The 27741-nt window shown below is 41.6% G+C and overlaps 2 protein-coding genes across 14 annotated transcripts in view; one reads left to right on the top strand and one right to left on the bottom strand.

Annotated features, from left to right (window-relative positions):
* LOC125458468 (atos homolog protein B) overlaps positions 1-15059 on the bottom strand; it is a 203212-nt gene extending 188153 nt beyond the window's left edge. The window contains exon 1 of the mRNA XM_059648730.1: positions 14992-15059. The gene's annotated coding sequence lies outside the window, so the exon portion shown is untranslated. The remainder of the gene's footprint in view (positions 1-14991) is intronic.
* Positions 15060-16960: 1901 nt separating this feature from the next.
* The window catches only part of LOC125453124 (protein unc-13 homolog B), a 495854-nt gene continuing 485073 nt past the window's right edge, over positions 16961-27741 (top strand). For all 13 annotated transcript variants that reach the window (XM_059648673.1, XM_059648694.1, XM_059648669.1 and 10 more), the window contains exon 1: positions 16961-17160. In XM_059648673.1, coding sequence (XP_059504656.1) covers positions 17139-17160 — 22 coding nt within the window. In that variant the 5' untranslated portion in view covers positions 16961-17138. The remainder of the gene's footprint in view (positions 17161-27741) is intronic.

Below are 27741 nucleotides of genomic sequence, written 5' to 3'. Positions count from 1 at the left end.
AGACTAGGGGGCACTTTTTAAGGTGAGAGGAGAGAGATTTAAAAAACATGAGAGGCAAATTTTTTTATGTAGAGGTGAGTTCACGCATGGAATGAACTTCCTGAAGAACTGTGGGATGTGGATATAATTACAACTTTTAAAAAACATTTTGATAAATATTTGAATATGAAAAGTTTGGAGGGATATCGGCCAGGCAGGTGGGACTAGTTTAGTTTGGGATTGTGTTCAGCATGGACTGGTTGGTTGGATGCTGCTTGGTCTGCTGTGTTCTTCCAGCTCTACGCTTTGTTATCTTGGATTGAAGGGTCTGTTTCCATGCTGTATTACTGTATGATTCTACATAGTTCTTAGTAATCAAGGATATGGGGAGCAAATGGGAACAGGGTAATGAGTTGGATGATCAGCTATGAGCAAATTGAATGGCAGAACAGGCTCAAAGGGCTGAATAGCATACTGCTCCTATCTTCTATGTTTTGTTAATGATGACATCATGTGATATTGGACAAAGTTGTGCAAAACGAGTGAGGTCACACATCAGCCATAATTTCACTGAATGGTAAAACAGGCTGGAGATGCTAAATAACCTTCTCCTGTTTGTCTATTTTTGTATTACAATCCATATTATGTTAAAAGCCACCTGTTCTCAGGCTTTTGCTGATTCTTTTTACCAGTATCTCATTTGCCAAGAAGCATTTCATCTTGACTCTGTATCTGCCAAGATTCAGGATCTGCCTGAGATCAGGCATTCTGAAATGCTGGAAACAGTTGTATCTTAAATCACAATCACATATATGACTTTTTAATCTGATAAGCACAAACAGCATAGCCCTAGTTGTGAAGTTAAATGTAGTGGAGGATAAATAGGGGTTGGAGAAAATGTACAGTATGATGTGTGGAAAGTGTAATGTCTGAAAAATATTTTCACCACTGATTACAAATAACCTGATCAGTTTTAATTTAACACAAATGGCAGAATTTTTCATGTTTCACAACTCTCTTCCATGAAAAATTGCACATAGCACATTTAATCTGCTCTTTATCCCTATAAACATCGTATTATTTCCTCATCAGGACCATTGGATTTGACTTGTTTACAATATCATGATTGCAGTACTCATTCCAAACCATTTGTAATTCTAAATGTCAAATATTAACACATCTTTTTTCATTTTGAACAAGATTATTACTGTGTTTTTCTTTTCTCCATTATGGCAGTTTGACACCAGACTGGTTTTGTTGTTTCATTATCTAGGGGAATTTAAGTATTGGGTTACTATCTATTGTTAATTCTAAAACTGGATGAGAGCGTGCATGGAATTGACGTGATTTATTGGCTGTTTTGCTAATTATGCACTAAGGCATTAAGACCAAAGCACCATTGTGCAGACATAACGATGCAGGTAAGAAGGGAATGAGATTATTTATTTGATATTTTTGCCGTCAGTCAATTAAGCATAACAATAAAAACTTTCACGTGTACTAGGGTCATTTTTCAGTGACTGGTGATTATTGCCTTGGTTGTTCGTAATATGGTACAATTTTCATTACTATCTTGTGCCTGTTAACAACTAAATATCCATCTAATACCAAAAGCTAATAAATTATTTTTTTCTGCAATTATTTGTTGTTTTGCTGATCAATGAAGCATTGACAATTTTTGAATTTCTTCTTTCATTTTCCTGAACAGCAATGCTCCTTGAAATGGCACAAAAGTGACAAGTTATAATTTGTCACCCACTCTACCATCCTAGCACAAGCCAGAAAGGTCTGAAATACATTTAGAATTGCCAATAATGAAAGCATGAAAATAGGGCCGACTGAAATTTCAATGAATTCCAAATGAATCCATCAAATAGTACGCGAAATGTTTCTAAGAATCTGCCTGAACACATTTGCTCTGAACATAATTTTAAGTTATCTAGCTTGATTGAATTTTTCAAAGGGGTAACCAGATGTGTAGCTGAGGGTAATACTTTTGAAATAGTCGTCTTGAACTTCAGTAAGGCTTTTGATAAGGTCCCGGTGGGAAACCAAGAGCAAATAGCCCATGGGATACAAGAAAACTTGGCAAATTGGATCCACAATTGCTGAGTGGTGAAAGCAGAAGGTGATGGTTGAGGGGTTTTCTTCCAACTGGGATCTGTGTCTGGTGGAATTCTGCAGGGGTCAGTGTGGGGCCATTGCTGTTTGTGTTTTATATAAATGACTTAGACTCAAATGTAGGAGGTGCATAGCTGGATGAACACAGTAGGCCAAGCGACATCTTAGGAGCAGGAAAGCTGACATTTTGGGCCTAGACCCTTCATCAGAATGAATTTCTGATGAAGGGTCAAGGCCCGAAACATCAGCTTCCCTGCTCCTAAGATGCTGCTTGGCCTGCTGTGTTCATCCAGTTCTACACCTCGTTATCTTGGATTTTCCAGCATCTGCAGTTCCTATTATCTCAAATGTAGGAGGGTTGCTCAATAGGTTTGCAAATGACATAAACATTGGTTGGGTGGTAAATATTGAGGAGAGTAGCTTTAGATCACAGGAGGATATAAACAGGCTGGAGACCTGAGCTGATCAGTGGCAAATCAAATATGAATAAATGTAAGCCAAGCACAGACATGGCAAGGATATACGTGATGAATGGTAGGACCCTGAGAAGCACAGAGGATCAAAGGGTGTGCATGGATAAGAAGGCATGTGGAGTACTTGCTTTTATTAGGTAAGGTTTATAGTTTAAGAGCAGGGAGGTTATACTGGAATGTTGGTTAGGCCACTGCTAGAATATTGTGTGTAGTTCTGGTATCCACATTATTGAATGAATGTAATGGTGCTGGAGAGGGTGCAGAGGAGCTTTATTAGGATGTTGCCTGGGCTGGAGAGTGTCAGTTACGAAGAGAGATTGGATAGACTGGAGTTATTTTCCATGGAGCAGAGGAGATTGAGAGGTGACATGATTGTGATCTTTAAAATTATGAGGGACATAGCTGGGTAGACAGGAAGAAACTTTTTCATTTGATGGAGGGATCAATGACCAGATTTAAGATAAAGGGCAGAGGGTTAAGAGGGATGTGAGGAAAAACCAAAGGATTGTGGGAATCTTGAACACAGTGCTTGTCGGGGTAACAGAGGCAGAAATCCTCATAACATCTAAAAAGCATTTAAATGTAGACTTGTGACATCAAGATATACAAGGCTATGGGCCAAGTTCTGGAATATGAGATTAGAACAGTTAGGTGGTTGTTTTTGACTGGCACAGACTCATTGGAACAAAGGACCTTTTTCTGCAGATCTCTATGACTCCAGCTCCACTAACTGGAAGTGGTGGTATAGTTATAATGTCATTAGCAATCCAGAGACCCAGGGTAATGCTCAGTGAACATGGGTTTAAATCACAGCCTGGCACCTAGTAGAATCTGAATTCTGTTAATAAATTTGGAATTAAAGCTTCTTAGTTAAGCTGATTATGATGCCTTTGTTGATTGTTGTAAAAACAGGTTCACTACTGCCTTTAGAGAAGGAAATCTGCTGTGCTGACATGGCTCCTAATTGATGTCAATACGGTTGCCTCTTAAATATCCTCCAAACTGTCCTATCAAGCCATTTAGTTGTACAAAAACTGCTGCAGAGAATAAACAGAAGTACAGAGAAAAGGAATGAAACCAGATAGACTGCTTTGTATTGACCTTTTGCTGGAAATGACAATGACACACTCAGCCCTGTCATACCTTGCACAATCCTCTAACTTCTGGAAGTGTGTGTCAAAATCAGGAAGTTGTCCCACACAACAGTCAGGCAACAGCATGGGATAGTCATACGCTGTGAATCAAACCACATAAACACCACTGTCATTATTCCTGAATAGATTCTGCCCCATAAAGGAGAAACCCACAAAGGTGTATAGTTGGACAGAAATAGCCTGGGAATCCTCAACATTGATTCCAGAACATATAAAGTCATATTCACTCAACAAGTCAAACATGGGTAAGTAAACTTTCTGTTGATTTCTAATGCAGCCCCTCTGTTGACAAATTAGTATTCCTCTATGTTGAGCATTACTTGGAAGCATAGGGGGTGGCAAGACTACAAGGCTAGTGGACAGCAAATCCACTTGCGACCACTACCAACTGGGGTAGCTGACTCCTAAAGGACATAGCTGTTAGACAGCAACAATAAGACAGAAAAACTTTTTCGACCTCGTTCTGAGCAATTTCTGTGTCATGGATGTATCTGACAATGATGGACTGAGGGCCACACAATTTTTGTGGAGACAAAGTCCTGTCTTCATACCAGATATCCTCTGTTGAGTTGTGTGTCTCAGCTGTGTTAAATGGGTTGGAATTTAAACAGAGTTAAGAACTCAAAGCTGACTAGATGTGAAGTGTTTTGGCCCATCAGCACCAACATTACTGTATTCAAAGGCCCAAAACTGCAGCTTTTGTGCTCCTCAGATGCTGCTTGGCCTGCTGTGTTCATCCAGCTCCACATTTTGTTATCTCGGATTCTCTAGCAACTGCAGTTCCCATTATCTCTGATCAGAATATGTAACCTCATAGTCTGGCATATCCCCTGATCTACAATTACCTTAAAACCTCGTGTTCAACCCTGGTTCAATGAAGAGTGGAAGCACATGTTAGGAGCAGCACAAGACCTACTTAGAAATGAGGTGTCAACCTGGTGAAACTTCAACACAGGACTACTTGAACGCTGAACAGCATAAGCAGCTAACATAGATAAGGCTAAGCGATCCCACAACTAGTAGATCAGTTCTTAACTTCTGCAGTGCTGCTACATCTATTTGAAAATGGTGGTGGATATTAAACTCATTTAAGGAGGAACTCCACAAATGTCCCTATTTTTAACAATGTGGTGACCAACACATCATTGCAAAAAACAAGGCTAAAATATTTGTATCAGAGATAATGGGAACTGCAGATGCTGGAGAATCCAAGATAATAAAGTGTGATAATAAAATGTGAGGCTGGATGAACACAGCAGGCCAAGCAGCACCTCAGGAGCACAAAAGCTGACGTTTCGGGCCTAGACCCTTCATCAGAGAGGGGGATGGGGTGAGGGTTCTGGAATAAATAGGGAGAGAGGGGGAGGCGGACCGAAGATGGAGAGAAAAGAAGATAGGTGGAGAGAATATAGGTGGGGAGGTAGGGAGGGGATAGGTCAATCCAGGGAAGACTGACAGGTCAAGGAGGTGGGATGAGGTTAGTAGGCAGGAGATGGGGGTGCGGCTTGGGGTGGGAGGAAGGGATGGGTGGGAGGAAGAACAGGTTAGGGAGGCAGAGACAGGTTGGACTGGTTTGGGGATGCAGTGGGTGGAGGGGAAGAGTTGGGCTGGTTGTGTGGTGTAGTGGGGGGAGGGGACGAACTGGGCTGGTTTAGGGATGCGGTGGGGGAAGGGGAGATTTTGAAGCTCGAGAAGTCCACATTGATACCATTAGGCTGCAGGGTTCCCAAGCGGAATATGAGTTGCTGTTCCTGCAACCTTCGGGTGGCCTCATTGTGGCACTGCAGGAGGCCCATGATGGACATGTCATCTAAAGAATGGGAGGGGGAGTGGAAATGGTTTGTGACTGGGAGGTGCAGTTGTTTGTTGCGAACCGAGCGGAGGTGTTCTGCAAAGCGGTCCCCAAGCCTCCGCTTGGTTTCCCCAATGTAGAGGAAGCCACACCGGGTACAGTGGATGCAGTATACCACATTGGCAGATGTGCAGGTGAACCTCTGCTTAATGTGGAATGTCATCTTGAGGCCTGCGATAGGAGTGAGGGAGGAGGTGTGGGGGCAAGTGTAGCATTTCCTGTGGTTGCAGGGGAAGGTGCCGGGTATGGTGGGGTTGGAGGGCAGTGTGGAGTGAACAAGGGAGTCACGGAGGGAGTGGTTTCTCCGGAAAGCAGACAGGGGTGGGGATGGAAAAATGTCTTGGGTGGTGGGGTCGGCTTGTAGATGGCGGAAGTGTCGGAGGATGATGCGTTGTATCTGGAGGTTGGTGGGGTGGTGTGTGAGAACGAGGGGGATCCTCTTGTGGCGGTTGTGGTGGGAGCGGGGTGTGAGGGATGTGTTGCGGGAAATGCAGGAGACGCGGTCAAGGGCGTTCTTGATCACTGTGGGGGGCAAGTTGCGGTCCTTGAAGAACTAATAAAGTGTGAAGCTGGATGAACACAGCAGGCCAAGCAGCATCTCAGGAGCACAAAAGCTGACATTTTGGGCCTCTCTGATGAAGGGTCTAGGCCCGAAACGTCAGCTTTTGTGCTCCTGAGATGCTGCTTGGCCTGCTGTGTTCATCCAGCTTCAAACTTTATTATCTAAAATATTTGTATCCGTCTTCTGTCAGAAATACCAAGCAAATGATTCATCTTGGTCTCCCGAGCACCCCAAAATCATAGATGCTTTAATCAATATGTTTCACTTCACATAATATGGTGAACTTGCTGAAAGCACCAATATTGCAAAAGCAATGGTCATGACAACATTTCAAATGAGAGTACTGATGACATTCTCCAGAGACAGCGCCACCCCTGGCCAAATTGTTCCAATGCAGCCACAACATTGGCATCTATGTGGCAATGTGGAAAATTGTCCAGGTATGTCCTGTCCACAAAATGCATGACAAATCCAAACTAGCCAGTTACTGCCCCACAATTTGCTTTTGATCAGCAGATTAGTGATATAAGATATCACCTTTAGTTGCTATATCCCAGGTCCTTTTAAGCAGTAACCTGATCGAGAGCAAATTTGAGATAACAAGGTGCGAAGCTGGATGAACACAGCAGGTCAAGCAGCATCTTCGAAGCAGGAAGCTGATGTTTCGGGCCTAGACCCTTCATCAGAAAAGGGGAGGAGAGGGGGTTCTGAAATAAACAGTGAGAGAGGGGGAGGCGGATCGAAGATCGAGAGAGGAGAAGATAGGCGAAGAGGAGACAGACAAGTCAAAGAGGCGGGGATGGAGGCAGTAAAGGTGAGTGCAGGTGGGGAGGTAGGGAGGAGATAGGTCAGTCCAGGGTGGACGGACAGGTCAAGGGGGCGGGATGAGGCTAGTAGGTAGGAGATGGGGTTGGATCTTGAGGTAGGAGGAGGGGATAGGTGGGAGGAAGGACAGGTTAGGGAGGTGGGGACAAGCTGAGCTGGTTTTGGGATGCAGTAGGGTGAGGGGAGATTTTGAAGCTTATGAAATCCACATTGATACCATTGGGCTGCAGGGTTCCCAAGCAGAATATGAGCCGCTGTTCCTGCAACCTTCGGGTGGCATCATTATGGCACTGCAGGAGGCCCAGGATGGACATGTCAACTCAGGTATGGGAGGGGGAGTTGAAATGGTTCACAACTGAGAGGTGCAAATGTTCATTGCAAACCGAGTGCAGGTTCCTCAGATGAAATGTCCATCCTGGGCCGCTTGGGAACCCTGCAGCCCAATGGTAACAATGTGGATTTCACAAGCTTCAAAATCTTCCCTCGCCCCACTGCATCCCAAAACCAGCCCAACTCGTCCCCACCTCCCAAACCGTTCTTCCTCCCACCTATCCTCTCCTCCCACCTCAAGTCACACCCCCATTTCCTACATATTAACCTAATCCTGCCCCCTTGGCCTGTCTATTCTCCCTGAACTGAACTATCTCCTCCCTCCCTCTCCACCTACACTCACCTTTACTGCCTCCATCCCTGCCTCTTTGACTTGTCAGTCTCCTCTCCCCCTATCTTCTCCTCTATCCATCTTGATCCGCCTCTCCCTCTCTCCCTATTCATTTCAGAGCCCCCTTCCCCTCTCCCCTTTTCTTATGAAGCGTCTAGGCCCGAAATGTCAGCTTTCCTGCTCCTAAGATGCTGCTTGGCCCGCTGTGTTCATACAGCTGTACATCTTGTTATCTTGGAATCTCCTGCATCTGCGGTTCCTATTATCTCCGAGATCAAATTTAGATGGCCAACAAATAGTGGCATTGGCACGAACACCCACATCCTTTTATTATATAAAGAAAAATAAACTTTGCTTGAAAGGCCATACTGCTGTCATACAAGAAGGTTAATTCCACTTTTCAATATTTGACCGTTTGTTGAGGAGCCTGGGTTTAAATGACCATTTATATTCTTTTCAGTATTCTCTCTGAGCAACACTAATGAAATTATTTAATTTTTTTTTGCTTTGCTTTCAAAGCAAACAGGATTAACAGGCATTTCAAGATTCTTACATGCAATGTGTGTCATGTGAAGTGTAATTTCCTTTGGTTTGTATTCCACTGGTTGCAAAACTGAAGTTTTTGATAAAATTTATACAACACAGTACTTTTACACTTCATTTAATTATTTCTACAATTGATTATCTTTTAATTCAGTGTTTGCTTCACTAAACAAAATTGAACATTTCTAATTTAAATGTTTCGGGTTATGCTATAATTTATGCTACAATTATATAAAGTAAATAATTTTACATTTCTATTTTTGTTTAAAAATTGCCGAGCATTTAAGTTTATAAATAAAGAAATGATTCAATAAGAATGTTATCTAATTCAAGACAGTCTGTTACAGCCCTGCTATTTCAGTTGTTTTTAATTTGTTGTGGGGGGGGGGGGTTCTACAATGGGTAATAATGTCAAAAATAACTGTTTCATCAACACCTTCCCTCCAAACTAAGGTTAGAAATGGGAATATTCACTGATCAATGCAAACTGTTCAGCATCATTTATGAGTCCTCAGATGCTGAAATAGACTGTATCAATACGTGGCAAGAACAGGACAACATTCAGGATCGGGGTGATAAATGGCAAGTTACATTTGCACTGCACAGATGTCTGGTGTGTTCTAAACTGTGTGACTTATTTTAATGATTTTTGCTGTGACTTTGAGTTTCTGGCTTTTGAGTAAGTAACGCAAGACTTTTTTGTACTTCTGAAGTTAATAATTAACTTCTAAGCTTTTCCATAGCCATTATGATTTATTTTGAAAAGTTGTTTTAATTTACATTGTTTGAGATCCGGCAAGTTAAATAATCCGGCCTTACAGGTTGTTGGAGAGTTCTAGAGCTTGTTTTGTTTTAGTTAACCACTTCTAGTTGGGAGAGAGAGATGTTTAGTTTCGCTTTTGACTTTTAAGTCGGAAAGTCCTGTAAAGTCCTTGGAATAGGATGACTGCGTAGACTGGTGTTTCCGAGAAGCGAAGGGCATATCGTAAACAAGATTACCTTAGAGTGAACAGTGCTAGTCTCAGGCCAGATGTGTTGGGCCAAACTCTGAACAGGTTACTTCAAGCTGAATATATTTAAGCATGTGTATGATAGCTCCAGGAATAAACTATCTACAATTCCAGTCTAAAAGTTGAAGTTACAAGTGACTTAAATCTCCTGAGGTGTTAGATAGAGACTCTGGTGTGAGAAGGAGTAGTGTTTTGGATATGGTACAGAGGCTACTTTGAGTACCATAAAAACCTGTTGAGTTTCTTTTCAATTTATGAAAAGATGTGTTTTGAATTAATGAGATGATATTTTTATTGTGTGTTTTACAATTGTTGAATTTGTATTAAAAGCAAATGGCTAGGATGATTATATTTAATCTTCACTTCTTTTGGAATACATTTATTTTATTATTAAAGCAAAATCTGTTGCATTGTGAGCTAATGTTTCAGTGAGAATCAACCTGGTTAAAACCAAAAGAAAGGAAATTATGATCTATCAAGTCAGTTTTCTATTTGGGTTCTGACTTGTCCATCAATGACATCAGCTGGGATCATAACACAGGCAATGACTACCTCTTACAAAGGAGAATCTAATCATTTCCCCTTGACATTCAATGGCATTGTCATCACTGAATCACTCAGTACCAGCATGATGAAGGTTACCATTAATCAGAATTTGAATTTAACCAACCATATATGTACAGTGCCTCAAAGACCATGTGAAAGGCTAAGAATTCTATGATGATTAACTCACCTCCTAACTCCCAAAACTTGCTCATAAGACACAAGTCAAGAGTATGATGGAATGCTTTCCAATTGCCTGGAAAGTGCAGCTCCTATAAAATGCAAGAAACTCAGCACCATCAGGAAAAAATGAGCCCATTTGATTGGTACCATTCATCACCCAACATGGGTGGGCGACTCAGTGGTTAGCACTGCTGTCTCACAGCATCAAGGACCTGGGTTTGATTCCACCCACGGGTGACTGTCCTTGACTTCCTCCCATAGTCCAAAGAAGTTCAGGTTAAGTGGATTAGCCATGGTAAATTGCCCATAGTGTCAGGGATGTGCAGGTTGGATGGTTTAGCCATGAGAAAAGCATGGTTACAGGGATAGGACAGGGTTGTGTTTCTGTGTGGACTCAGTGGGTGAATGGCCTCCTTCCACACTGTAGGGATTCTGTGATTCACTCCCTCTATGACTGATGCACAATGGCAACAATATGCACCATTTGCAAGATGCATTGCAGCAACTTACAAAAGGTCCTTCTAAGCCTACAAACTTTATTATCTAGAAGGACAAGGGCAGAAGATGCATAGGAGCACCCATATAATTTCCCTCCAATCTACACACCATTTGACTTGGAACTCTTGCTGGTGCTTTACTGGTACTGGGTCAAAATCCTGGAACTCTTTTCAACAACATTATGGGTAAACCTATGCCACATGGACTTCAGCAGTTCAAGAAGGCCACCACATCCTCAAAACCATTCTGGATGGGAAATAAGTACACTACCTAGACTGCAATGCACACAACCTGTGAAAGAACATTTCAAAATTACTGTACGGTCAGCTTTGAGCCAGCAAATAGCTCTGTGATATGCAAATTAGACCACAGGGATCAAAATTGGACTAATTCTGCCTGGTTTACACTTTCCTTTATAATCATAGTTACATGTGGCGACTGAGGACTTCTGATTGACACTCCACATAACTGAACAGAAAGGATCATTTGTAAAATACTGCAAGACTTGGTCAACTTCACACAAAATTCTGAAGTTGAAATTGCCTAAGAAAATGCAGAAGTAGTCACAGCTCCCTCTCTACTGAGGATTCAAAAGCCTGTCATCAGGAACAAGTTTAAAATTGTATCAGACATAATGGGAACTGCAGATGCTGGAGAATCTGAGATAATACAGTGTGGAGCTGGATGAACACAGCAGGCCAAGCAGCATCTTAGCAGCACAAAAGCTAATGTTTCAGGCCCAGATCCTTCATCAGAAATGAAGGCTCCAGGCCCAAAACGTCAGCTTTTGTGCTCCTGAGATGCTGCTTGGCCTGCTGTGTTCATCCAGCCTCACACTTTGTTATCATCAGGAACGAGGTATTATCGGTGTTGCTGCACGTGGCACAGGTCCGGCCCATTCCCTGAACCCGTGCCTTTGCAGTTACCTGAGCCATCTTCCACTTCATCTGGAGGTCAAAGATAGGTCATGTCCTCAGGGACACCATGTACAAAGCTCTCGATTAGAGGGGACAAATATATTCAATGCCACCTTCATCCTTTGTGCGTGGCTGCATCAAGTTGTGCGTAGACCGTAGGTACACAAACATTGAGTAACATTACATACTGAGGGTCTACCTGTCTCCAGCATTGTGAGGGATGAGTCTGGCCTCAATGCTGTGGAACTCCAAGTAGTAGGACTGTTCTGCATTACCTGTCCTTTGTGGAAAAGTTTGTGAAGAAAAATACTTTTGACAACAGGCCCATCAGGAAGTGGTCAGCATGTAATGTCTTTGAGACCCTGTGGGAACAGGAGAAAGTTGATCCTGTCCTATGGTTCTCTGAGCAGACAGTCAAAGTCATTTGGCAGAATGCTTCATCGCCAGAACTTTCCAACCAGCACCAGCGCATAGTTTAGCTGGTGGTGAGAGGGAAATGCCCGTTCTTTCATGCATCCTGGTCTCTGTTTACCACACACTGCCCTCAAAGAGGCTGCACTGGTGAAGACACATCTCCTTCTGGAATTTACTTTTGCAAAGAAGGTCAGGAGAGAGATGCAGTGGGTTTTGCTGAGTTGTATTCCTTTTGGAAAGATTTTCAATTGGAAAATGTGCATTTAAGTGGGGCATTCAGAAGAGGTAGGAGATTTAAGTAGGATCTAGGTGTCAGTAATTGGCCAGTTAGAATTAAAGATTTTCTAAAGATCAGCAGGAGTGTAAGGCTGTTTATGGTTTTAATGGTCATTGGGTAATTTGCAGAAAGAGGCAAAAGGCATATCAAGTCTATGCTGGCTATCTGCAGAGCAATCCAATCAATCCTCCTACAAGATAATCTCCTGTACCGCTGCTTGTATATTTCTGCACCTATTTCCACAAACCTTTATCTGTTTCTTCTCATCCTTGTGCAATCATCAACAAAAAGGAATAGATTTTCCTTGTGTACCTTATCCAGATCTGTCATGATCTTGTTCAAAAAACAGAAAATGTTGGAGACAATAAACAGGTCAGAGAGTGTCTTTGGACAGAGAAAATTAGTTAATCTTTCAACTTGTTGACATCATCAGAATTTCATGAATTTCCTCCCTTCTTTCAATTTCATCTCTTACTCTTTCCATAGCTTCTCTTTCTCCATTTCTGGTAATATGTTGGCAATGAACATATATTAGAAGTCCACTGACCTCCATGGTCATCTCAACTACACATCTTTGTACCTAGATCCTGTCAGGATTCTATTTCATTCTCCCAGTTCCTCCGTATCCATCACATCTGATGATGTCTTCCAATCTAGTATTTCTGAGATGTCTTTGTTTTGTCTCAACAGAGGATCCCTCTCAGCCTGGTTGACAGGGTCTTTTATTTCAGGTTTCAATCCTTCTGTTCCCTCCCAGAACCCTGACTCCTCACCTTCCATCCATTTTCCAAATATTCCTACCTCTGTATTAAAATAATTATTTTCCACCAATTCCACTACCTACCATGTGAGGCAACTAAAAAATGTCTTTCACTTCCTTCCCCTTTCAGCAGTCCAAAAGGAATGCTCCTTCCATGACACTCTGTTTTACTCCTCAGTCACACAGCCATCCTTTTCCTGGGGCACATTTTTATGTAAAGACAGGAGATGCAATACATGTCAATTCACCTTTACTTTGCTAACTGTCCATTGCCCCAGGACTCCTTCAGGTCAAACAGGAATTTATGTTTCCTTCTTTCAATTTACCATAATGCCTTGTCTGTTCCTCACATAGTCTCCTCTATGGTGGAGTGACCAAATACAGATTAGGTGACCACTTTGTGGAACACCTCTTGAACAAGTCCTCAAGCCTCCTGTGGTCTGTCATTTCAATTCTGCACCTTGCTCTTACACTGACATCTGTGTCATTGTTCCACTGCACTGGATCAGAGAAGATTCATGCAAGGTTGAGAAACAGCACTTCAGTTTTCATTAACCAATTTATAGGCTTTGTCGGAATTCAATTATTTTAGATGGTAAGCTCTGTTGTATCATTTTGTTTACTTCAATGTTTTTCTAATTTTGGCTTTCAGACAGTAGAATGTCAGCTACCGACATATCTTTGTTTCTTTCCCTGCTCTATTGTCTTGCTCTCTTTGAACGTGCAAGATCAACACTTATTATTCAACCTCTCCTGTCTTCCACTCAACAAGAGACCTTCCCTTGCCTACCAATGTCTTGTTCAAATCATATTACATCGCTAACTTTTCCCAAGTTTGATGAAAGATTTGAAACATTCGTTCTTATTTCTCACTCCACAGTGGCTGTCTGACCTGCTGCGTATTTCCTGCATTTATTGTTTTTCTTTCAAACTTGCAGCATTTTGAGTATTGTTGGTAGGTCTCAATTCTGTATGTGATGCTATAATCAGATATTAGGCCTACTTCTTATCCCACTGCAACCTTAAACCAATTAGACACTCTCGCCCTATGTTATCCACAGCATGTGTATTCTCAATGGTGGAAATGCCTGGGCATTTTTTCTTCTGTGTGAAGCACATTCAGAGGAGCTTCCCAAGCTCTTTCGGTTCCCGAGATTTTATTACACCTTTAGCAATTGCTTTATTCCATTTTTACTCTATTGCTTTAACTTCTTTTAGGCCAAATTTTCTTTTTTGGGGCAAGTAGAACCTGATTTAGTTAAATCACTACTCCTCACGACAGAATAAGTCACTTTGTTGTCCTGTTACATCCAGTCAAGAACAGTAAAAGCTAACAGGAGGAGGAGGCTCTATGAACATCATCCGCAACCATGGTGTGAGTGCAGCAAGCCCGTGTGCATGCAAACATATTCCACCACGGTGCTTTCTGTCGTGGTCTCGAGCAATGTAGATGAAGTGTCCAATCAAATCATTACACCCAGTATTAAGGAACAAATAACTACGATGAACACATGCAGCAAAGGTTGGGGGTCCTAACAACATTCCTGGCCCAATTCCAGCACAACTATGACAATGTTTTTTGCAATATCGGCGGTGGTCGCAAAAAGCATAACAGGTCCCATTATTTCCCTACGTGTCGTGAAGGAGTTCCGGGGAATCACATCTTAAAAACAAAGTTTAATGTTTGAGATGAATAACACGCAACTACTATGTGCAGCAGGTGGCACTATATTCCATCTAATGTACACACAAACTTCAGTGTGGTGTAAATACTCTGAAATTTGTTATGAGTGGGTTTCAAATAAATAAGTACTGCTGCAATCAGTATTTCTGTGTGAAAATAACAGAGCAGCCTTTTGAAAGGCAAGTCTGGAAAAATGAGCATCTTAGTTGAGTTCCCACCGTAATGTAAGGACCGTCGCGCTGTACAGCTCGGTTCTACATGAAGCTTACAATGTGATTGACGAGGCTTATTAACGTCATTCTGAATTTCAAACCAATTCAGATTTTTAAAAAAAGATATTATCTGCATATTTCTGAAGACACACTGAAATGTTACCGTTTCCATTTTACCTGTTAAATATAACAAGAAACCGACCGTAGATTACATGGTCCACGGAATTAATTCTAAAATTATACAGAATAATGAGAAAGAAATCAGGCGATCTTTGAGAAACCACTTTTTTAAACCGTGTTTGTGGATAAAAACTGCTACTCACCGTATTAACGTTCAGAGTTTTATTTCAGAATGTTTCGTCAAATGGCGTCCACCATTTCTGACAGGCAGAGGCTATAACATCGGTAATAAAACGCGCACGTAGATGCATGCAAATGATTGAAAACGTTATTTATCTTAACTGTATAATTATCGAACCTACAATCCATGTTAACCAAAGATAGTTCGTTTGAATGATAATCGTTATCTACTAAGGAGTAAATATGCTAATAAATGCTCATTCTCCCTCAATCGACGGGAACAGCTAAATTACAGTAAAGCGGGCGATAAATCTACGTCTTCAAGTACTAACATGTATGTGGATAATAACAATAAAAGATCATAAACTGAATAATACGAATACTGTACTGAGTACCTGCCAATTAGGCCTTATTCATTTTACCTATAATCTCAGCCATTCAGCAATAGTATGAAATGCATAAAAACAGCTGAAGTACAATGAACCACTCAGAGGCTTTATGGTGCAGTGGCAGTGCCCCTTCTTATGGGCCGGAAGTCCTGGATTCAAGTCCTACACCTGTTCCCAAGATGTGTCATGAACATGACTGTACAGGTTGCTTAAAAATATCTATTAGGAACTATCGAAAGCATTAAATGCCAAACCTCAATCACACCAATAAAGCAGCAGTCGGATGTAACTTTTTGGTAAATCCTTGTCTATAAGCATCACTTACATTCGGTCAAAAATTGGAATTAAAAAGCAGATCGCAAGAGCATTTATTACCCACACATATTTTCACCGTAGTCCAACTAATTTTGTGGCTACTTTATGAATAGGTTTATAGAAAAGTATTGCGCTTTCTGTTTTTTTAAAGGCTTTGTGAGGTGGTGCAACATTAATGGCTACAGCAACAGAAAGGTGCTGCGGATGGTGGAAATGTGAAATAACGTTAAAAATATTCTGAAAATCAGGCAGCATCTGCGAAGAAATTGCCAGATTTATCTATTCAGGTCGCTGACCTTTCATCGCCATGTGTTTATAGCTAATTTCTGTTTAATCCCAAAGACGAATCTGTAATCCATTAATGGTTATTAGAAGCGTCCGAGAATTTTAAGTATTTATACACTTGTTTTCAAAGCATTGTGTTTTTAAAGAAAATAGGATGGGAAGCTGACCTTTAATATATATTCCACTGACAAAGTTGGTGTCACAGCAGGTTTTTATTCGTAATACCATATGTGCACTTGACATCTCGATGAGCCTTGAGTTTATTTGCTGGAGGATGGAGGGGTTTCTACAGGAGATTATTATCAGTAACTCTGATTACTTTGATTATTTCTAACTCAATTATCTAAATTAAATTTTGTAATATGCGAAAAATCCGTTTCTGATTCATTTGATTATAGGTCAATACAAAAAATACCCTTTCGTAAGTAACAGTGATTGACTATTCTACTCCGAATAACTAACGATCCAGTTATGTATATTAATTTATTTTGATTTCGCAGAACAGAAAGAGGATTTCCACCCCAGCCAAATTATCGAAAGCTGGAAGCGGTCAGTCCCTCAAAAAATGAAAAATACCAATTGCATAATTCAAGGTAAACCGCGACAAGTTGTCTACATTTTAAAACCCTGGATGTCTCCTTGTACTGTTGATCCTACCAGCCAGAAAAAGACCAACTCAGGTTTAGTTGCATTGTCGTGCAGTTTAGTTAGTTCCTGCAAATGCTTGAGAAATTGAGTGCCAAGCTTTGCAGGATATGGTGTCCGGAAATGAAGAAGGGGCTGAACATTTACCTGAAACACGAAACGTTGGCCACAGGAGCGGCGCTGAGTTCCAATTGACGTCACTCACCTGACAAAGAGCCCATCACGCGCCGACCGGCGGCGGCAGCCCCGCCCAATCACCGCCCTCATCTCTTTCCCATTGGCTGACTTCTCGGACAGGGCGCTACCCCATAGGTTGAGGCGTCCCTTTCCCCGCCCCTCTATTTCCGCTTGTGGAATCAAGAGGCTCGTCAACATGGCGATGAGCTGTCATCCATCGCGCCGACAAATTCACAGTTACTTCGAAATGGTACGGGCAATGATGGGCGGACTGCGAGTGCTTCCACTCCATCAATAAAAGCAAACCCTGTTTTGTTTTCAGTCTGGGTGTTAGGCGTCGAGGAGGACTTTGTCGCACTATGTCTCTACTTTGTGTCAGAGGTGAGTGTTGCTAAGGGGTGTGTTCGGGGGCGGGTGGTTGGGGTGGAGAGGCCTGGGGCACAAAATAGGTGGTACCCACCCTGATGTCTTCCAGACATCGGCTCGCCTGCTCCACGTATCCCACAGCAGTCGTTGGACTGAAAAAGTGTCGATCGCCTCTCATCTTGAACAAGTCAGTAGACTTGTTGCTGTTGCATCCGTCACTTATTTTTATTTTATATTTGTACAGTAAATTTGATTGATCTGACAGGTGTGTCTGAAGAGTAGCTTTTTCTGCGACAGCATCTGTCTTTTCCTGAATCTCATCTTCCACCCCGTTTCTACTGTTAATATGCGTGTTTGGAATTTTTCGGACAAACTGCTGGTTTATATTCCAAACGGTGATAGTGAATAAAACTTTTAGTCTGGCAGATTGTATGTGCTATGTATGGTTTGCTTGCCCGATCTGAAATCTTTTGAGTGAGAAGAATCAGTTCAGTATTTAAATACTCGTCTTTAGATCTCATCTGGGTGTATTCGCTACAGTGTTATCTCTTGTGAAACAGGATGGGGTTTTGATCAAGTCCGTTTCTATGGGAATTGATCTAAAGCTTCCTCTTGGAAGGCAGTTATTTCAGCAGATAAGCGGATGGGATAAGCTGTCAATGTTTGCAGCACAAATTTCGTCCGTTTGGATTTTTAGATGAAGTGAGACCCAGCGAAGAATTGTGTGAGGGAAAGCCTCGCTTAAACGCAAGAGGTTGAACTGATTTTAAACCAGTTAATTACTTTCCGCTCTGGGTTTTGATTTGTGCTATTACCGGAACACTTGTTTTTACAGTAACTAAAATGTTATACTGGACGCATCGTTGGCTGCCGAGCTTGGCTGGGCAGAAAGGTTTCAGTTTGCTTTGTTCGCTTTGCTTTGGTCGTTTAATAAATGTTGTACGTATGAAGAAACTCAATATCGTTTTAATGATTGGATGTAAGTGTAATTATTTGTCATTTTACCCGCACTTACAAGACTTAGTATGGCTAATACTGATCTGTTGAGAGAGTAAAGATAAATGTGGAACCCGATGCGCCCAAGGCTCTCTAACCTATTAAATGTTACATTTTCTGCAGATCTTAGTTCATTCAATTTAAATACCATTCCATTTGTTGCAATCCGCAAAGATTTCAGTATTATCCCTCTTTAATCGGATTTTGCAGCAATTCAAAATCATAAAGTCTTTGCATATCTGTACCCTTCAGTATCGCGGGAAACATTAGGTACCCGAAAAGGCATGGAATGGAAAATAAGTCAGCCAATTTTCATCTTGGATAATATATGATGCTTCCCTTTCCACCTGTTCAGTGACAATATCGTATTGCCAAATCTCAGATTAGTCTGGCATTTGCCGTTCAATAGAAACTATAATTTCTAATTTCGACGAAGTAGTTAAGCAGTTCAGAGAATGTGGAAATTATGTTTTAAGGAACACAATTTTCTGTTAGATATTGTTTTGCCCTAAGGTATTCCGTATCTCAGAAATTTAATTTTAATTTTACATTGTGACCATGAATGAGTTACAGAGATTTTCTACTCTAGTGTTCAGCTGACCAACGGTATTGTTACAAAACTGCATTTTTCAGTTTTGTCAGAAGCTATCCTTTGACCTTAGAAAAAGTAGTTACAATACCTAATTTTGTGCCTTTGTCAATACTAGTAACACTGAAAGAATAGTATACCTACAGCTGAACTGCTATTAGATGGTTATTTTTCATCACATGCAAAGCAACCTAGATGATTTATTCTTTAATTCCCCAGGCTTTGTGCTTGTGGTTAAATCACTGAACAACATATATCTGGTCTAAGAAAGATATGTCTGGCTCTTGGAGTGAAAGGCTAATAAAGCAGAGTACAGAAATACAAAGTACTGGAGAAACTTGGGAAGTTTGGCAGCATCAGTGGAAAGAGAAACAGTACTGAAATAACTCTTTGGATGTACTGAGTTTCCCCAGCAATTTTTGCTTTAATTGCAGATTTCCTGCATGTCCAGTGCTTTGCTTTTCTGCAGAGAACAGATGCCAGTCATCAACTGATGCCATGTGATATTAAGAAATAAATGAATACACTGGGTACTGCAAAGGCTGTGGATTCTGGCAGCATTCTGGCAATAATATTTGAGATGAATAAAACAAAGAATTGTGTGCATGCTGGACATCTGAAACGAAAACAGAAATTGCTGGCAACTCAGCATGCCTGACAGCATCGGTGGGGAGAAAGCCGAATCAAAGATTCTTCACTTCAGCTGCTGAGTTTTGCCAGCAATTTCTGTTTTTGAATAATGTGTTCCAAAACTAACTGCACCCCAAACTAAATTGTCCTACTGCTGCTACAATACTGACATCTGACAATGTGGTAAATTGCCCAGATGTGTCCTGTACACACAAAGCAGGAAAAATCCAACTCAGCCAATTACTGCTTTATCAGTCCACATAAAGTTCAGCAGTAAAATGAAGGAAGGTGTCATCAGCAGGGTCAAGTCACCCTTGCAAAGGAATTACCTGCCTACTGACATTCAATCTGGATTTTTCAAGGGCCAGTCAGTTTCTAAACTCATCATAACAATAGTGCAAATATGAACAAAAGAGATGAAATCCAGAGGTAAGAGTGACTACCCTTGTCATTAGGGCTATATTTTAACTGAATATTCCATCAAGGAGTTGTAGCAAAACAAAAGTCTCTAGGAATTGGGGGAAAACTCTACTGGTTGGAGTCCTTTCTATCATGAAGGTGATTGAGCTTGTTGGAGATCAATCTCCTTAGCTCCAGGACAACGCTGTAGATGTTCCTCGAGGTAGTGCCCTAAGCCCAAATATCTTCAGCTCTCCACCAACAATTTTGCCTTCATCATAAGGGCATCACGAGTGTTCAGCAGCATTCATGATGACTTGGATTTTGAAGCAGACCGTGTCCATATGCAGCAAGAACTGGACAGGGTCTGGGATTGGTCTGCCAAGTTGTAGGTAACATTTGTGCCGCCTAAGTGCAGACCATGACCATCTCCATCAACAAGGAATCTAACCATTGTCACTTCACCTTCAATTGTATCACCATTGCTGAATCCTAGCTATCAACATCCTGGGTTTCGACATTGACCAGAAATTCATGCTGCATTACTCTATGAACTGGACTATGTTGTGCCTGACTGGGGCAGCACACTGGAAATCAAGCCTCCTTTCTGGAGTCTTCACAAAAATAAAAAGTTTCAATAAGATCATAGAATCCCTACAATATGGAAGCAGGTCATTCAATCAATCGAGTCTGCACCAACCCACGGATAGGTATCCCACCCAGACCCCACGACCAACCCACATATCCCTGGACACTAAGTGCAATTCAGTATGTCCAATCCACCTAACTTGCGCATGTTTGGACAACGGGCAGAAACCATCAAAAACCCATGCAGATGATCACCTGAAAATGGAATCACACCTGGGTCCTGGGTGTTGGGAGGCAGCAGTGCTATCCACTGAGCCATCATGCCACCTGAAATCAAAAATTTTCTGCATTAACTGAAGTTTAGACCCAGAAAGTACAGCCCACGTTTCTACACTTACTAAAATACCATTTCTACAAGTAACTAGTCTCCAGCAACAGCTAAATGATTATGAATTAGGGCATATAATTGTCTAGTAATTAAAACACACTAATGCCCTTTATGACCTCTCCCATATATACACACAGAAAAACAAACATAAGTATTGGACAGAAAGAAGAAATTGGGAAAACAGTTCAGTGATTCCCATTCGCAAGGGTTGCTTAGGTAATTCCTGTGAAGATCACAGTATTGCTTCTGGGTCTGCCTTTTTCTGGATGCTTTGCAAGTTGCGTAGGTTGTCTGGTTCACTAAAAGATGTCTGACTTATTGACTAAAAGTCACAGCTTGCAACAACTACTGAAAGAGGAATAAACTGTTGTACTTCAGGCTTAAAAAGGCAGTGTCTGCAGAGAAAGAAGTACCTCATGACAGGTGATGGTCTGAAGGCTTCCCTGTATCTTGTTCACATACCGAAGCACATTGTTGCCTTTGGTCATTGGTAACTGGTCAAAAGCCCACAAATCAATTAGCTTCAGAGATAGTAGGAACTACAGACGCTGGAGAATTTGAAAATCAATTAGCTACTTGTCAACCAAAGCTCCATTTGTACAGAACTTTTCGGCTCCAGTTTGTTTACAAGCACTGTTGCAATCCACAACTGAGCAAACAACGGAATCAGTGACCAAATAACTTTAACTTTAAAATCAGGATGGAATGTGACTTGGAAGAGGTTGTGGTGTTCCCATGCATCTTCTGCATTAGACTTTCTTGGTTGTAGAGGTCATGGGTTTGAAAGTTATTGAGACATCCTTTCAAAGTGTGCAGCAATCCTTGTAATCTCCTTTTTAGAAGGAGTTCTTTTATCATTTTTGTTTAATCGAGATAACAAAAAAACTGAAAATATTGGTCTTCATAACTAGCCATATAAATAATGAAGCTACCAGAGTAAGCTACGCCCAGCATCCTGCTGCAAGTAACTCATCTTCAAGTTCTCAGTGCCTGTTTACTATGAACAAGGCATTTCAGGAATACGATGGAAAGTCCCCATTTGTATAGACACAACGCCAACAACACTCAGATTGACACTATATGGTGTCATAGTGTCTTGTCTGAATCCCCACCCACCACTAACAACATTCACACCCTTCATTACTGATGTTCAATGGTAGCATTGTGTACCATTCAAAGTATCCATCGTAGAGACTCGTCAAGACTCCTTGGACTGCAACTTCCAAACCTGTGACTTCTACCAGCAAGAAAGATAAGGACATAAGATACATAGAAACATGACATCCTGCAGGTTCCCTTCCAAGTCCTATTCCATTCTGATTTGAAACTTTGTTGTTTCTTCATTGTCAAATTCCTGGAGCTCCCTTGTTAACAGTACTCTGGGTGAATCTACTCCAAGGACTGCAGTGGTTCAAAATGTTGGAAGCTGTTACTACTGCCATCTTGATGGAAATTGCTCGATTTTAAATACTAGCCTACCCAGACAAATCCACACATTAGAATTAATAAAACATGAAATTCGGCAGAGTTACTCTTTCCTTCATAAAAGATGCTGGTAGCAAGCCTTCTTAGGCAGTTCGTTGAGTTCCGAGATGATTTTTTTTCCACTATGGTTTGAAGATAGCTTTGTGATTAAAAATGTCAATCATTCTGTTTAGACACCTCAGGTGAGAATTGAACAGAGGTCTCCTGGCCTAGAGGTAAGGACATTTCCATTTGCTGCAAGAGCCTTCCCAGCATGTGATTGGAAAATATCTATCATGTAATGTTATTACATACTTCTGGAGCAGATGGGACGTGAACCTATGCCTCTTACCACCACTGCACCATAAGGTCATAGAATCCCTACAGTGTGGAAACAGGCCCTTCGACCCAGCAAGTCCACAGCAGCCCTCAGAGCATCCCACCCAGACCTATCGCTCTATAACCTAACCAATCTACACATCCCTGAACGCCATAGGTAATTTAGCATGGCCATTCCACCTATCTTGCACATCTTTGGACTGCAGAAGGAAACCGGAGCACCCAGAGGAGTCCCATGCAGACATGGAGAGAACATGCAAATTCCACACAGTTGCCCGAGAGTGGAATTGAACCCGGGTCCTGGTGCAGTGAGGCAGCAGTACTAACCACTGAACTACTGTGCGGCCCTAATTGATCCTTGACTCCCAGTGTGTGATACAAAACTCTGTCAAAACGTTGGGCAGGTAGTGCTTGAACTGTAGGCTGAAAAGCTATTTGAGTTATTTAGAGCTATGTGCACTGCCCTGGCATCTCCAGTTCACCTTCCCGAATAAAGCTACCCTATTTTGGTCACCAGTGTCTACCAGGACTTGACAGGGCTGCATGATTCCTCCATGGCTGCTTTTGAGAACATTCGGAAGTGTTTTCGCTGACCACCGGGGAGTCTCCTTTAGTCACAGAATTCTGAGCAGAATTGTGTGTTCAGGCATTCAAATGACAACCAGCTCTGCTTGGCATACATCTGAGTGACTAGTGCCTTACTGCTGGGTACATTGTCTTGGGAGAGAACACTTGCTGTTGGACCATCTGCCACCAAATTATGAGATAGGGTGATGGAAAAAAAAATGAATTGAATTTGAAAGAGCAGGTTGAGCTGAATGGCCTACATGTTGTAATATTGTGAGATCTTTGTCGAATCTACTGGTTTCAGTAACACCAAAATTAAAATACCAATAGCGTGTTGATGCTGCTTCAAATTTTTTTTTTGCCATAATGACAAGGAATATACTTTCAGGAGGTGGAACTGGTGTCATTATGTAGTTGAGTAATGATGTCACTAAAATATATGTCTATTGGTACACTAATGTTAGGCTACATTTAGGAATGTAAATAATTACAGTGTCCAACCTAACAGCATGTTCTTTTAAAAAATATTTCTTACTCTGAAGACTAGTAGTTTTTAGATAGATTTTTAGCTAAACTAAGCAGTGGAGTTACTGATAGAATTTTGTCCTCGTAGTTATTTTTGTGATGTTTTTAAGCTTGCCTTGTGCATTTTGAATGAAAAATTTAAATGTTGTCTCTGGATGGACTCCACTGAACAGAGCAAAACTATGTTTTACAGTTGTTTCAGGAAGGCATTCATATATGCACTTTCAAACTGATATTAAAGTCTGTTCGAGAAAGTTCACATAAAAGATTCTAGCTTCCAATACTTGTGAATATGGAAACTTAGCAATCGGTTCTTCCTTTTAACACTGTATAATTCAGGATACACCAGATTGGAATCACAGCTGTGGTTGATAATCACAGTTGGGTTTCTTTTTAGTTGCAAGTTTTTCAAACTTGTCCAGGCTGTCAGATGCTGCCCCAGGTGGCTGTTGGAGTGCTTAGCTGTTGGAAGAGACAAAAAAGTGACAGGCTGCATCTCTGCATACTTCAGGGTTGTGATTCATTAGCCTTAAGACCAGCTGATCTCAGAGTAACCCATTGAGGATTATGATGATGTTTGTCTTGACTTGTTCATCTTACTGGATTTGTCATCTCTGCACCAAAAACAATTAAATCCTTAAACTGCTGATAACAAAATGTGGAGCTGGATGAACACAGCAGGCCAAACAGCATCTCAGGAGCACAAAAGGTGACGTTTCGGGCCTAGACCCTTCATCAGAGAGGGGGATGGGGAGAGGGCACTGGAATAAATAGGGAGAGAGGGGGAAGCGGACCGAAGATGGAGAGAAAAGAAGATAGGTAGAGAGGACAGTACAGGTGGGGAGGTAGGGAGGGGATAGGTCAGTCCAGGGAAGACAAACAGGTCAAGGAGGTGGGATGAGGTGGTAGGTAAGAAATGGAGGTGTGGCTTGAGGTGGGAGGAAGGGATGGGTGAGAGGAAGAACAGGTTAGGGAAGCGGAGACAGGCTGGGCTGGTTTTGGGATGCAGTGGTGGAAGGGGAGATTCTGAAGCTTGTGAAGTCCACATTGATACCATTGGGCTGCAGGGTTCCCAAGCGGGATATGAGTTGCTGTTCTTGCAACCTTCGAGTGGCATCATTGTGGCACTGCAGGAGGCCCATGATGGACATGTTGTCTGAGGAATGGGAGGGGGATTTAAAGTGGTTCGTGACTGGGAGGTGCAGTTGTTTATTGCGAACCGAGCGGAGGTGTTCTGCAAAGCGGTCCCCAAGCCTCCGCTTGGTTTCCCAAATGTAGAGGAAGCCACACCGGGTACAGTGGATGCAATATACCACATTGGCAGATGTGCAGGTGAACATCTGAGATGCTGCTTGGCCTGCTGTGTTCATCCAACTCCACACTTTGGATTCTCCAGCATCTGCAGTTCCCATTATCACTGATACAATCCTTTAAACTGCTGTTTTGTTGTCTAAATTTGCCTTCTTAAAACTTCACCCCCATTGTCCTCCAGCTTCGTGGTTTTAGATGAAATTTATACTGACACATAATTTAAAAAGTTAGTCTGATCAAAACAAGGACTAAGCAGATGTATTCAACCTAGTCTTCTTGTCTGACCCAGGAAATGAATACACCTGGAATCCTGAATAATAAGACTCCAAAAACACCTGATGCAAAGCTTGTTTCTCTTGAATTTCAAATAGGGCAGGAGTGTGGCTCCTGTCACTGCTAACTAGACAAGAATGGATAAAAATTGGGTTAAACATTTTAATAAATGGGAACCAATGCAACTAATACTATTTGATAGTCTTGAAATAAATCAGAATGCTCAATTTTTCAGTAGGATGAGGCATTCAGTGTACTAAATTGGATCATGCAGCCTTCATGTGCAAGGATTGAAGTTATAAGCGAGAATTGAAATATTGATGCATCCTGGTGGGGCATGACCATCTAAGCATGATGTGGCTCACAAGTACGTGTTGGTACACGGTTGCAGGTTTCAGGCATGCTATTGAAAAGCTGTTTTTATAGGAACCAGTAATTGGAATGTGAATGGATAATGCAGAAATTTACCTGAATTGAAAAGCAGCAGGGCGACTGTGTTGAATAACCTACAGCTTAGTATTTTATGTGGCTTCTTTATTTTTGCAAGCATTTTTCTCATTTTAAGAGCAAAGTAACAGAAATATTTGTAAGAAATAATGTTCCTCATTAAGTTCAATTTTTAAATTTCATTTGACTTTGCTGATTTTATAATGCAACTGTAACCACAGTAACTTAAAAATGAGAATTTCTTATGTCTGCAATGTATTGTACACGATATTATATTTTAAGACTGTTATAAAATGGACAAACTGGAGGTTTTAATAATGTCATTCAGAAGTTGTGGGTGTTGCTCTTTGGGCCAGTGTTTATTGCCTTTCCCTAGTGACCCTTGAGATGGTGGTGGTGTGTTGCTTTCTTGAACCACAGCAGTCTGTGGGAGTTACAGGATTTTGATCCAGTATTACTTGATGAATGGTGATATATTTCCAAGTCAGGGTTGAGTGTTCCCTTGTATCTACTGCTTTTGTCCTTTTAGACAGTAGTGATTGTGGGTTTGGAAAATGCTTTCTAAGTCTATGACAGGAGTGAATGTTTGTGGGTATGATGCCAATCAAGCAGGCTGCTTTATTCTGAATGGTGTTAAGCTGCTTGAGTGTCGGTGGAGTTGCACTCATCAGGGCGGGCTGGGGACATATTCAGTCAAATTCTTGACTTGCGCCTTGTAGATCATGGACAGCCTAGGGTGAATCTGGAGCAATCATCTCTTGAGAGTTTGTACGCACTGTCATGCTGTGCCATTCCTAGCATTGAATTCTGTTTTCAGAAGTTGTTGCTGCTCATAAATCTTTTGGAGGTGTATGCGGAGCAAAGTCAAATTTTACAAGGAACCTAAGTCAGGAAGTGAGTTATTAGCTGCAGGTTACATTTGCATAGATCCCTCAAAGTTGCCACTCAAGTTGATAGGGTTGTAAAGAAGGCGTATGGTGTGTTGATTTTCATTGGCAGGGGAATTGGGTTGAAGGACCATGAGGCTGGCTGCAACTCTATAAAACCCTGGTTAGACCACACTTGGAATATTGTGTTCAGTTCTGGTCACCTCATTATGGGAAAGATGTGGAAGCTTTAGAGAAGGTGCAGAGGAGATTTACCAGGATGCTGCCTGGACCGGAGGGCAGGTCTTATGAGGAAAGATTGAGGGAGCCAGGGCTTTTTTCATTGGAGAGAAGAAGGATGTGAGGTGACTTGATAGAGGTATACACGTTGACAAGAGGCATAGACAGAGTGGATAGCCAGAGACTTTTCCCAGAGTGGAAACGACAATTATGAGGGAACATAATTTTTAAGGTGATTGGGTGAAGGTGCAGGGGAGATATCAGAGGTTGGTTACTCACACAGAGAGTAGTGGGCATGTGGAATGCACTGCCAGCAGCAGTAGTGGAGTCAGATACTTTAGAGACTTTTAATTGACTCTTGGATAGGCATGTGGGGGATAGTAAAATGTAGGGTATGCAAGGTAGATTGATCTTGATAGGATCACAGATTGGCACAACATCGTGGGCCGAAGGACCTGTACTGTTCTATGTTCTCATGATTCCTTGACTCTGACGTGCTCTGGTAAATAAATGCTGTGACGACAAAAGACGGTCGCTCTTACTCAAATCTGGAATTCAGCCCCTTTTTCCATATTTGAACTAAGGCTATAAGAAATTCAGGAGTTGAATGGTCCTGATGGAACCCCAATTGAGGACAAGTGAGTAGGTTATAGCGAAGCACATGTAGTTAACCCTTTCCATCACTTTACTGATTAATCGAGAGTAGACTGATAAGGTGATAACTAGCTGGATTGGGTTTATCCTGTCTTTTTTGTAGGGGATGTTTGAGCAATTTTTCACATTGGTAGGTAGATGCTACTGTTCAGTGTTGTAATTGTGCTGGAACAGCTTGGTTAGATTTGCGGCAAGTTTTGGAGCACAAATCTTCATTAGTATTGCTGGAATGTTGTCAGGACCCTTAGCCTTTTTAGTATTCAGTACCTCCAGTCATTTTTGAATCAGTGAACTGAATTGAATTGGAAGACAGGCATCTC

This window comes from Stegostoma tigrinum, chromosome 1 (assembly GCF_030684315.1).
Source record: "Stegostoma tigrinum isolate sSteTig4 chromosome 1, sSteTig4.hap1, whole genome shotgun sequence".
Lineage (NCBI taxonomy): Eukaryota > Metazoa > Chordata > Chondrichthyes > Orectolobiformes > Stegostomatidae > Stegostoma > Stegostoma tigrinum.
This window is presented reverse-complemented; position numbering and strand designations above follow the sequence as displayed.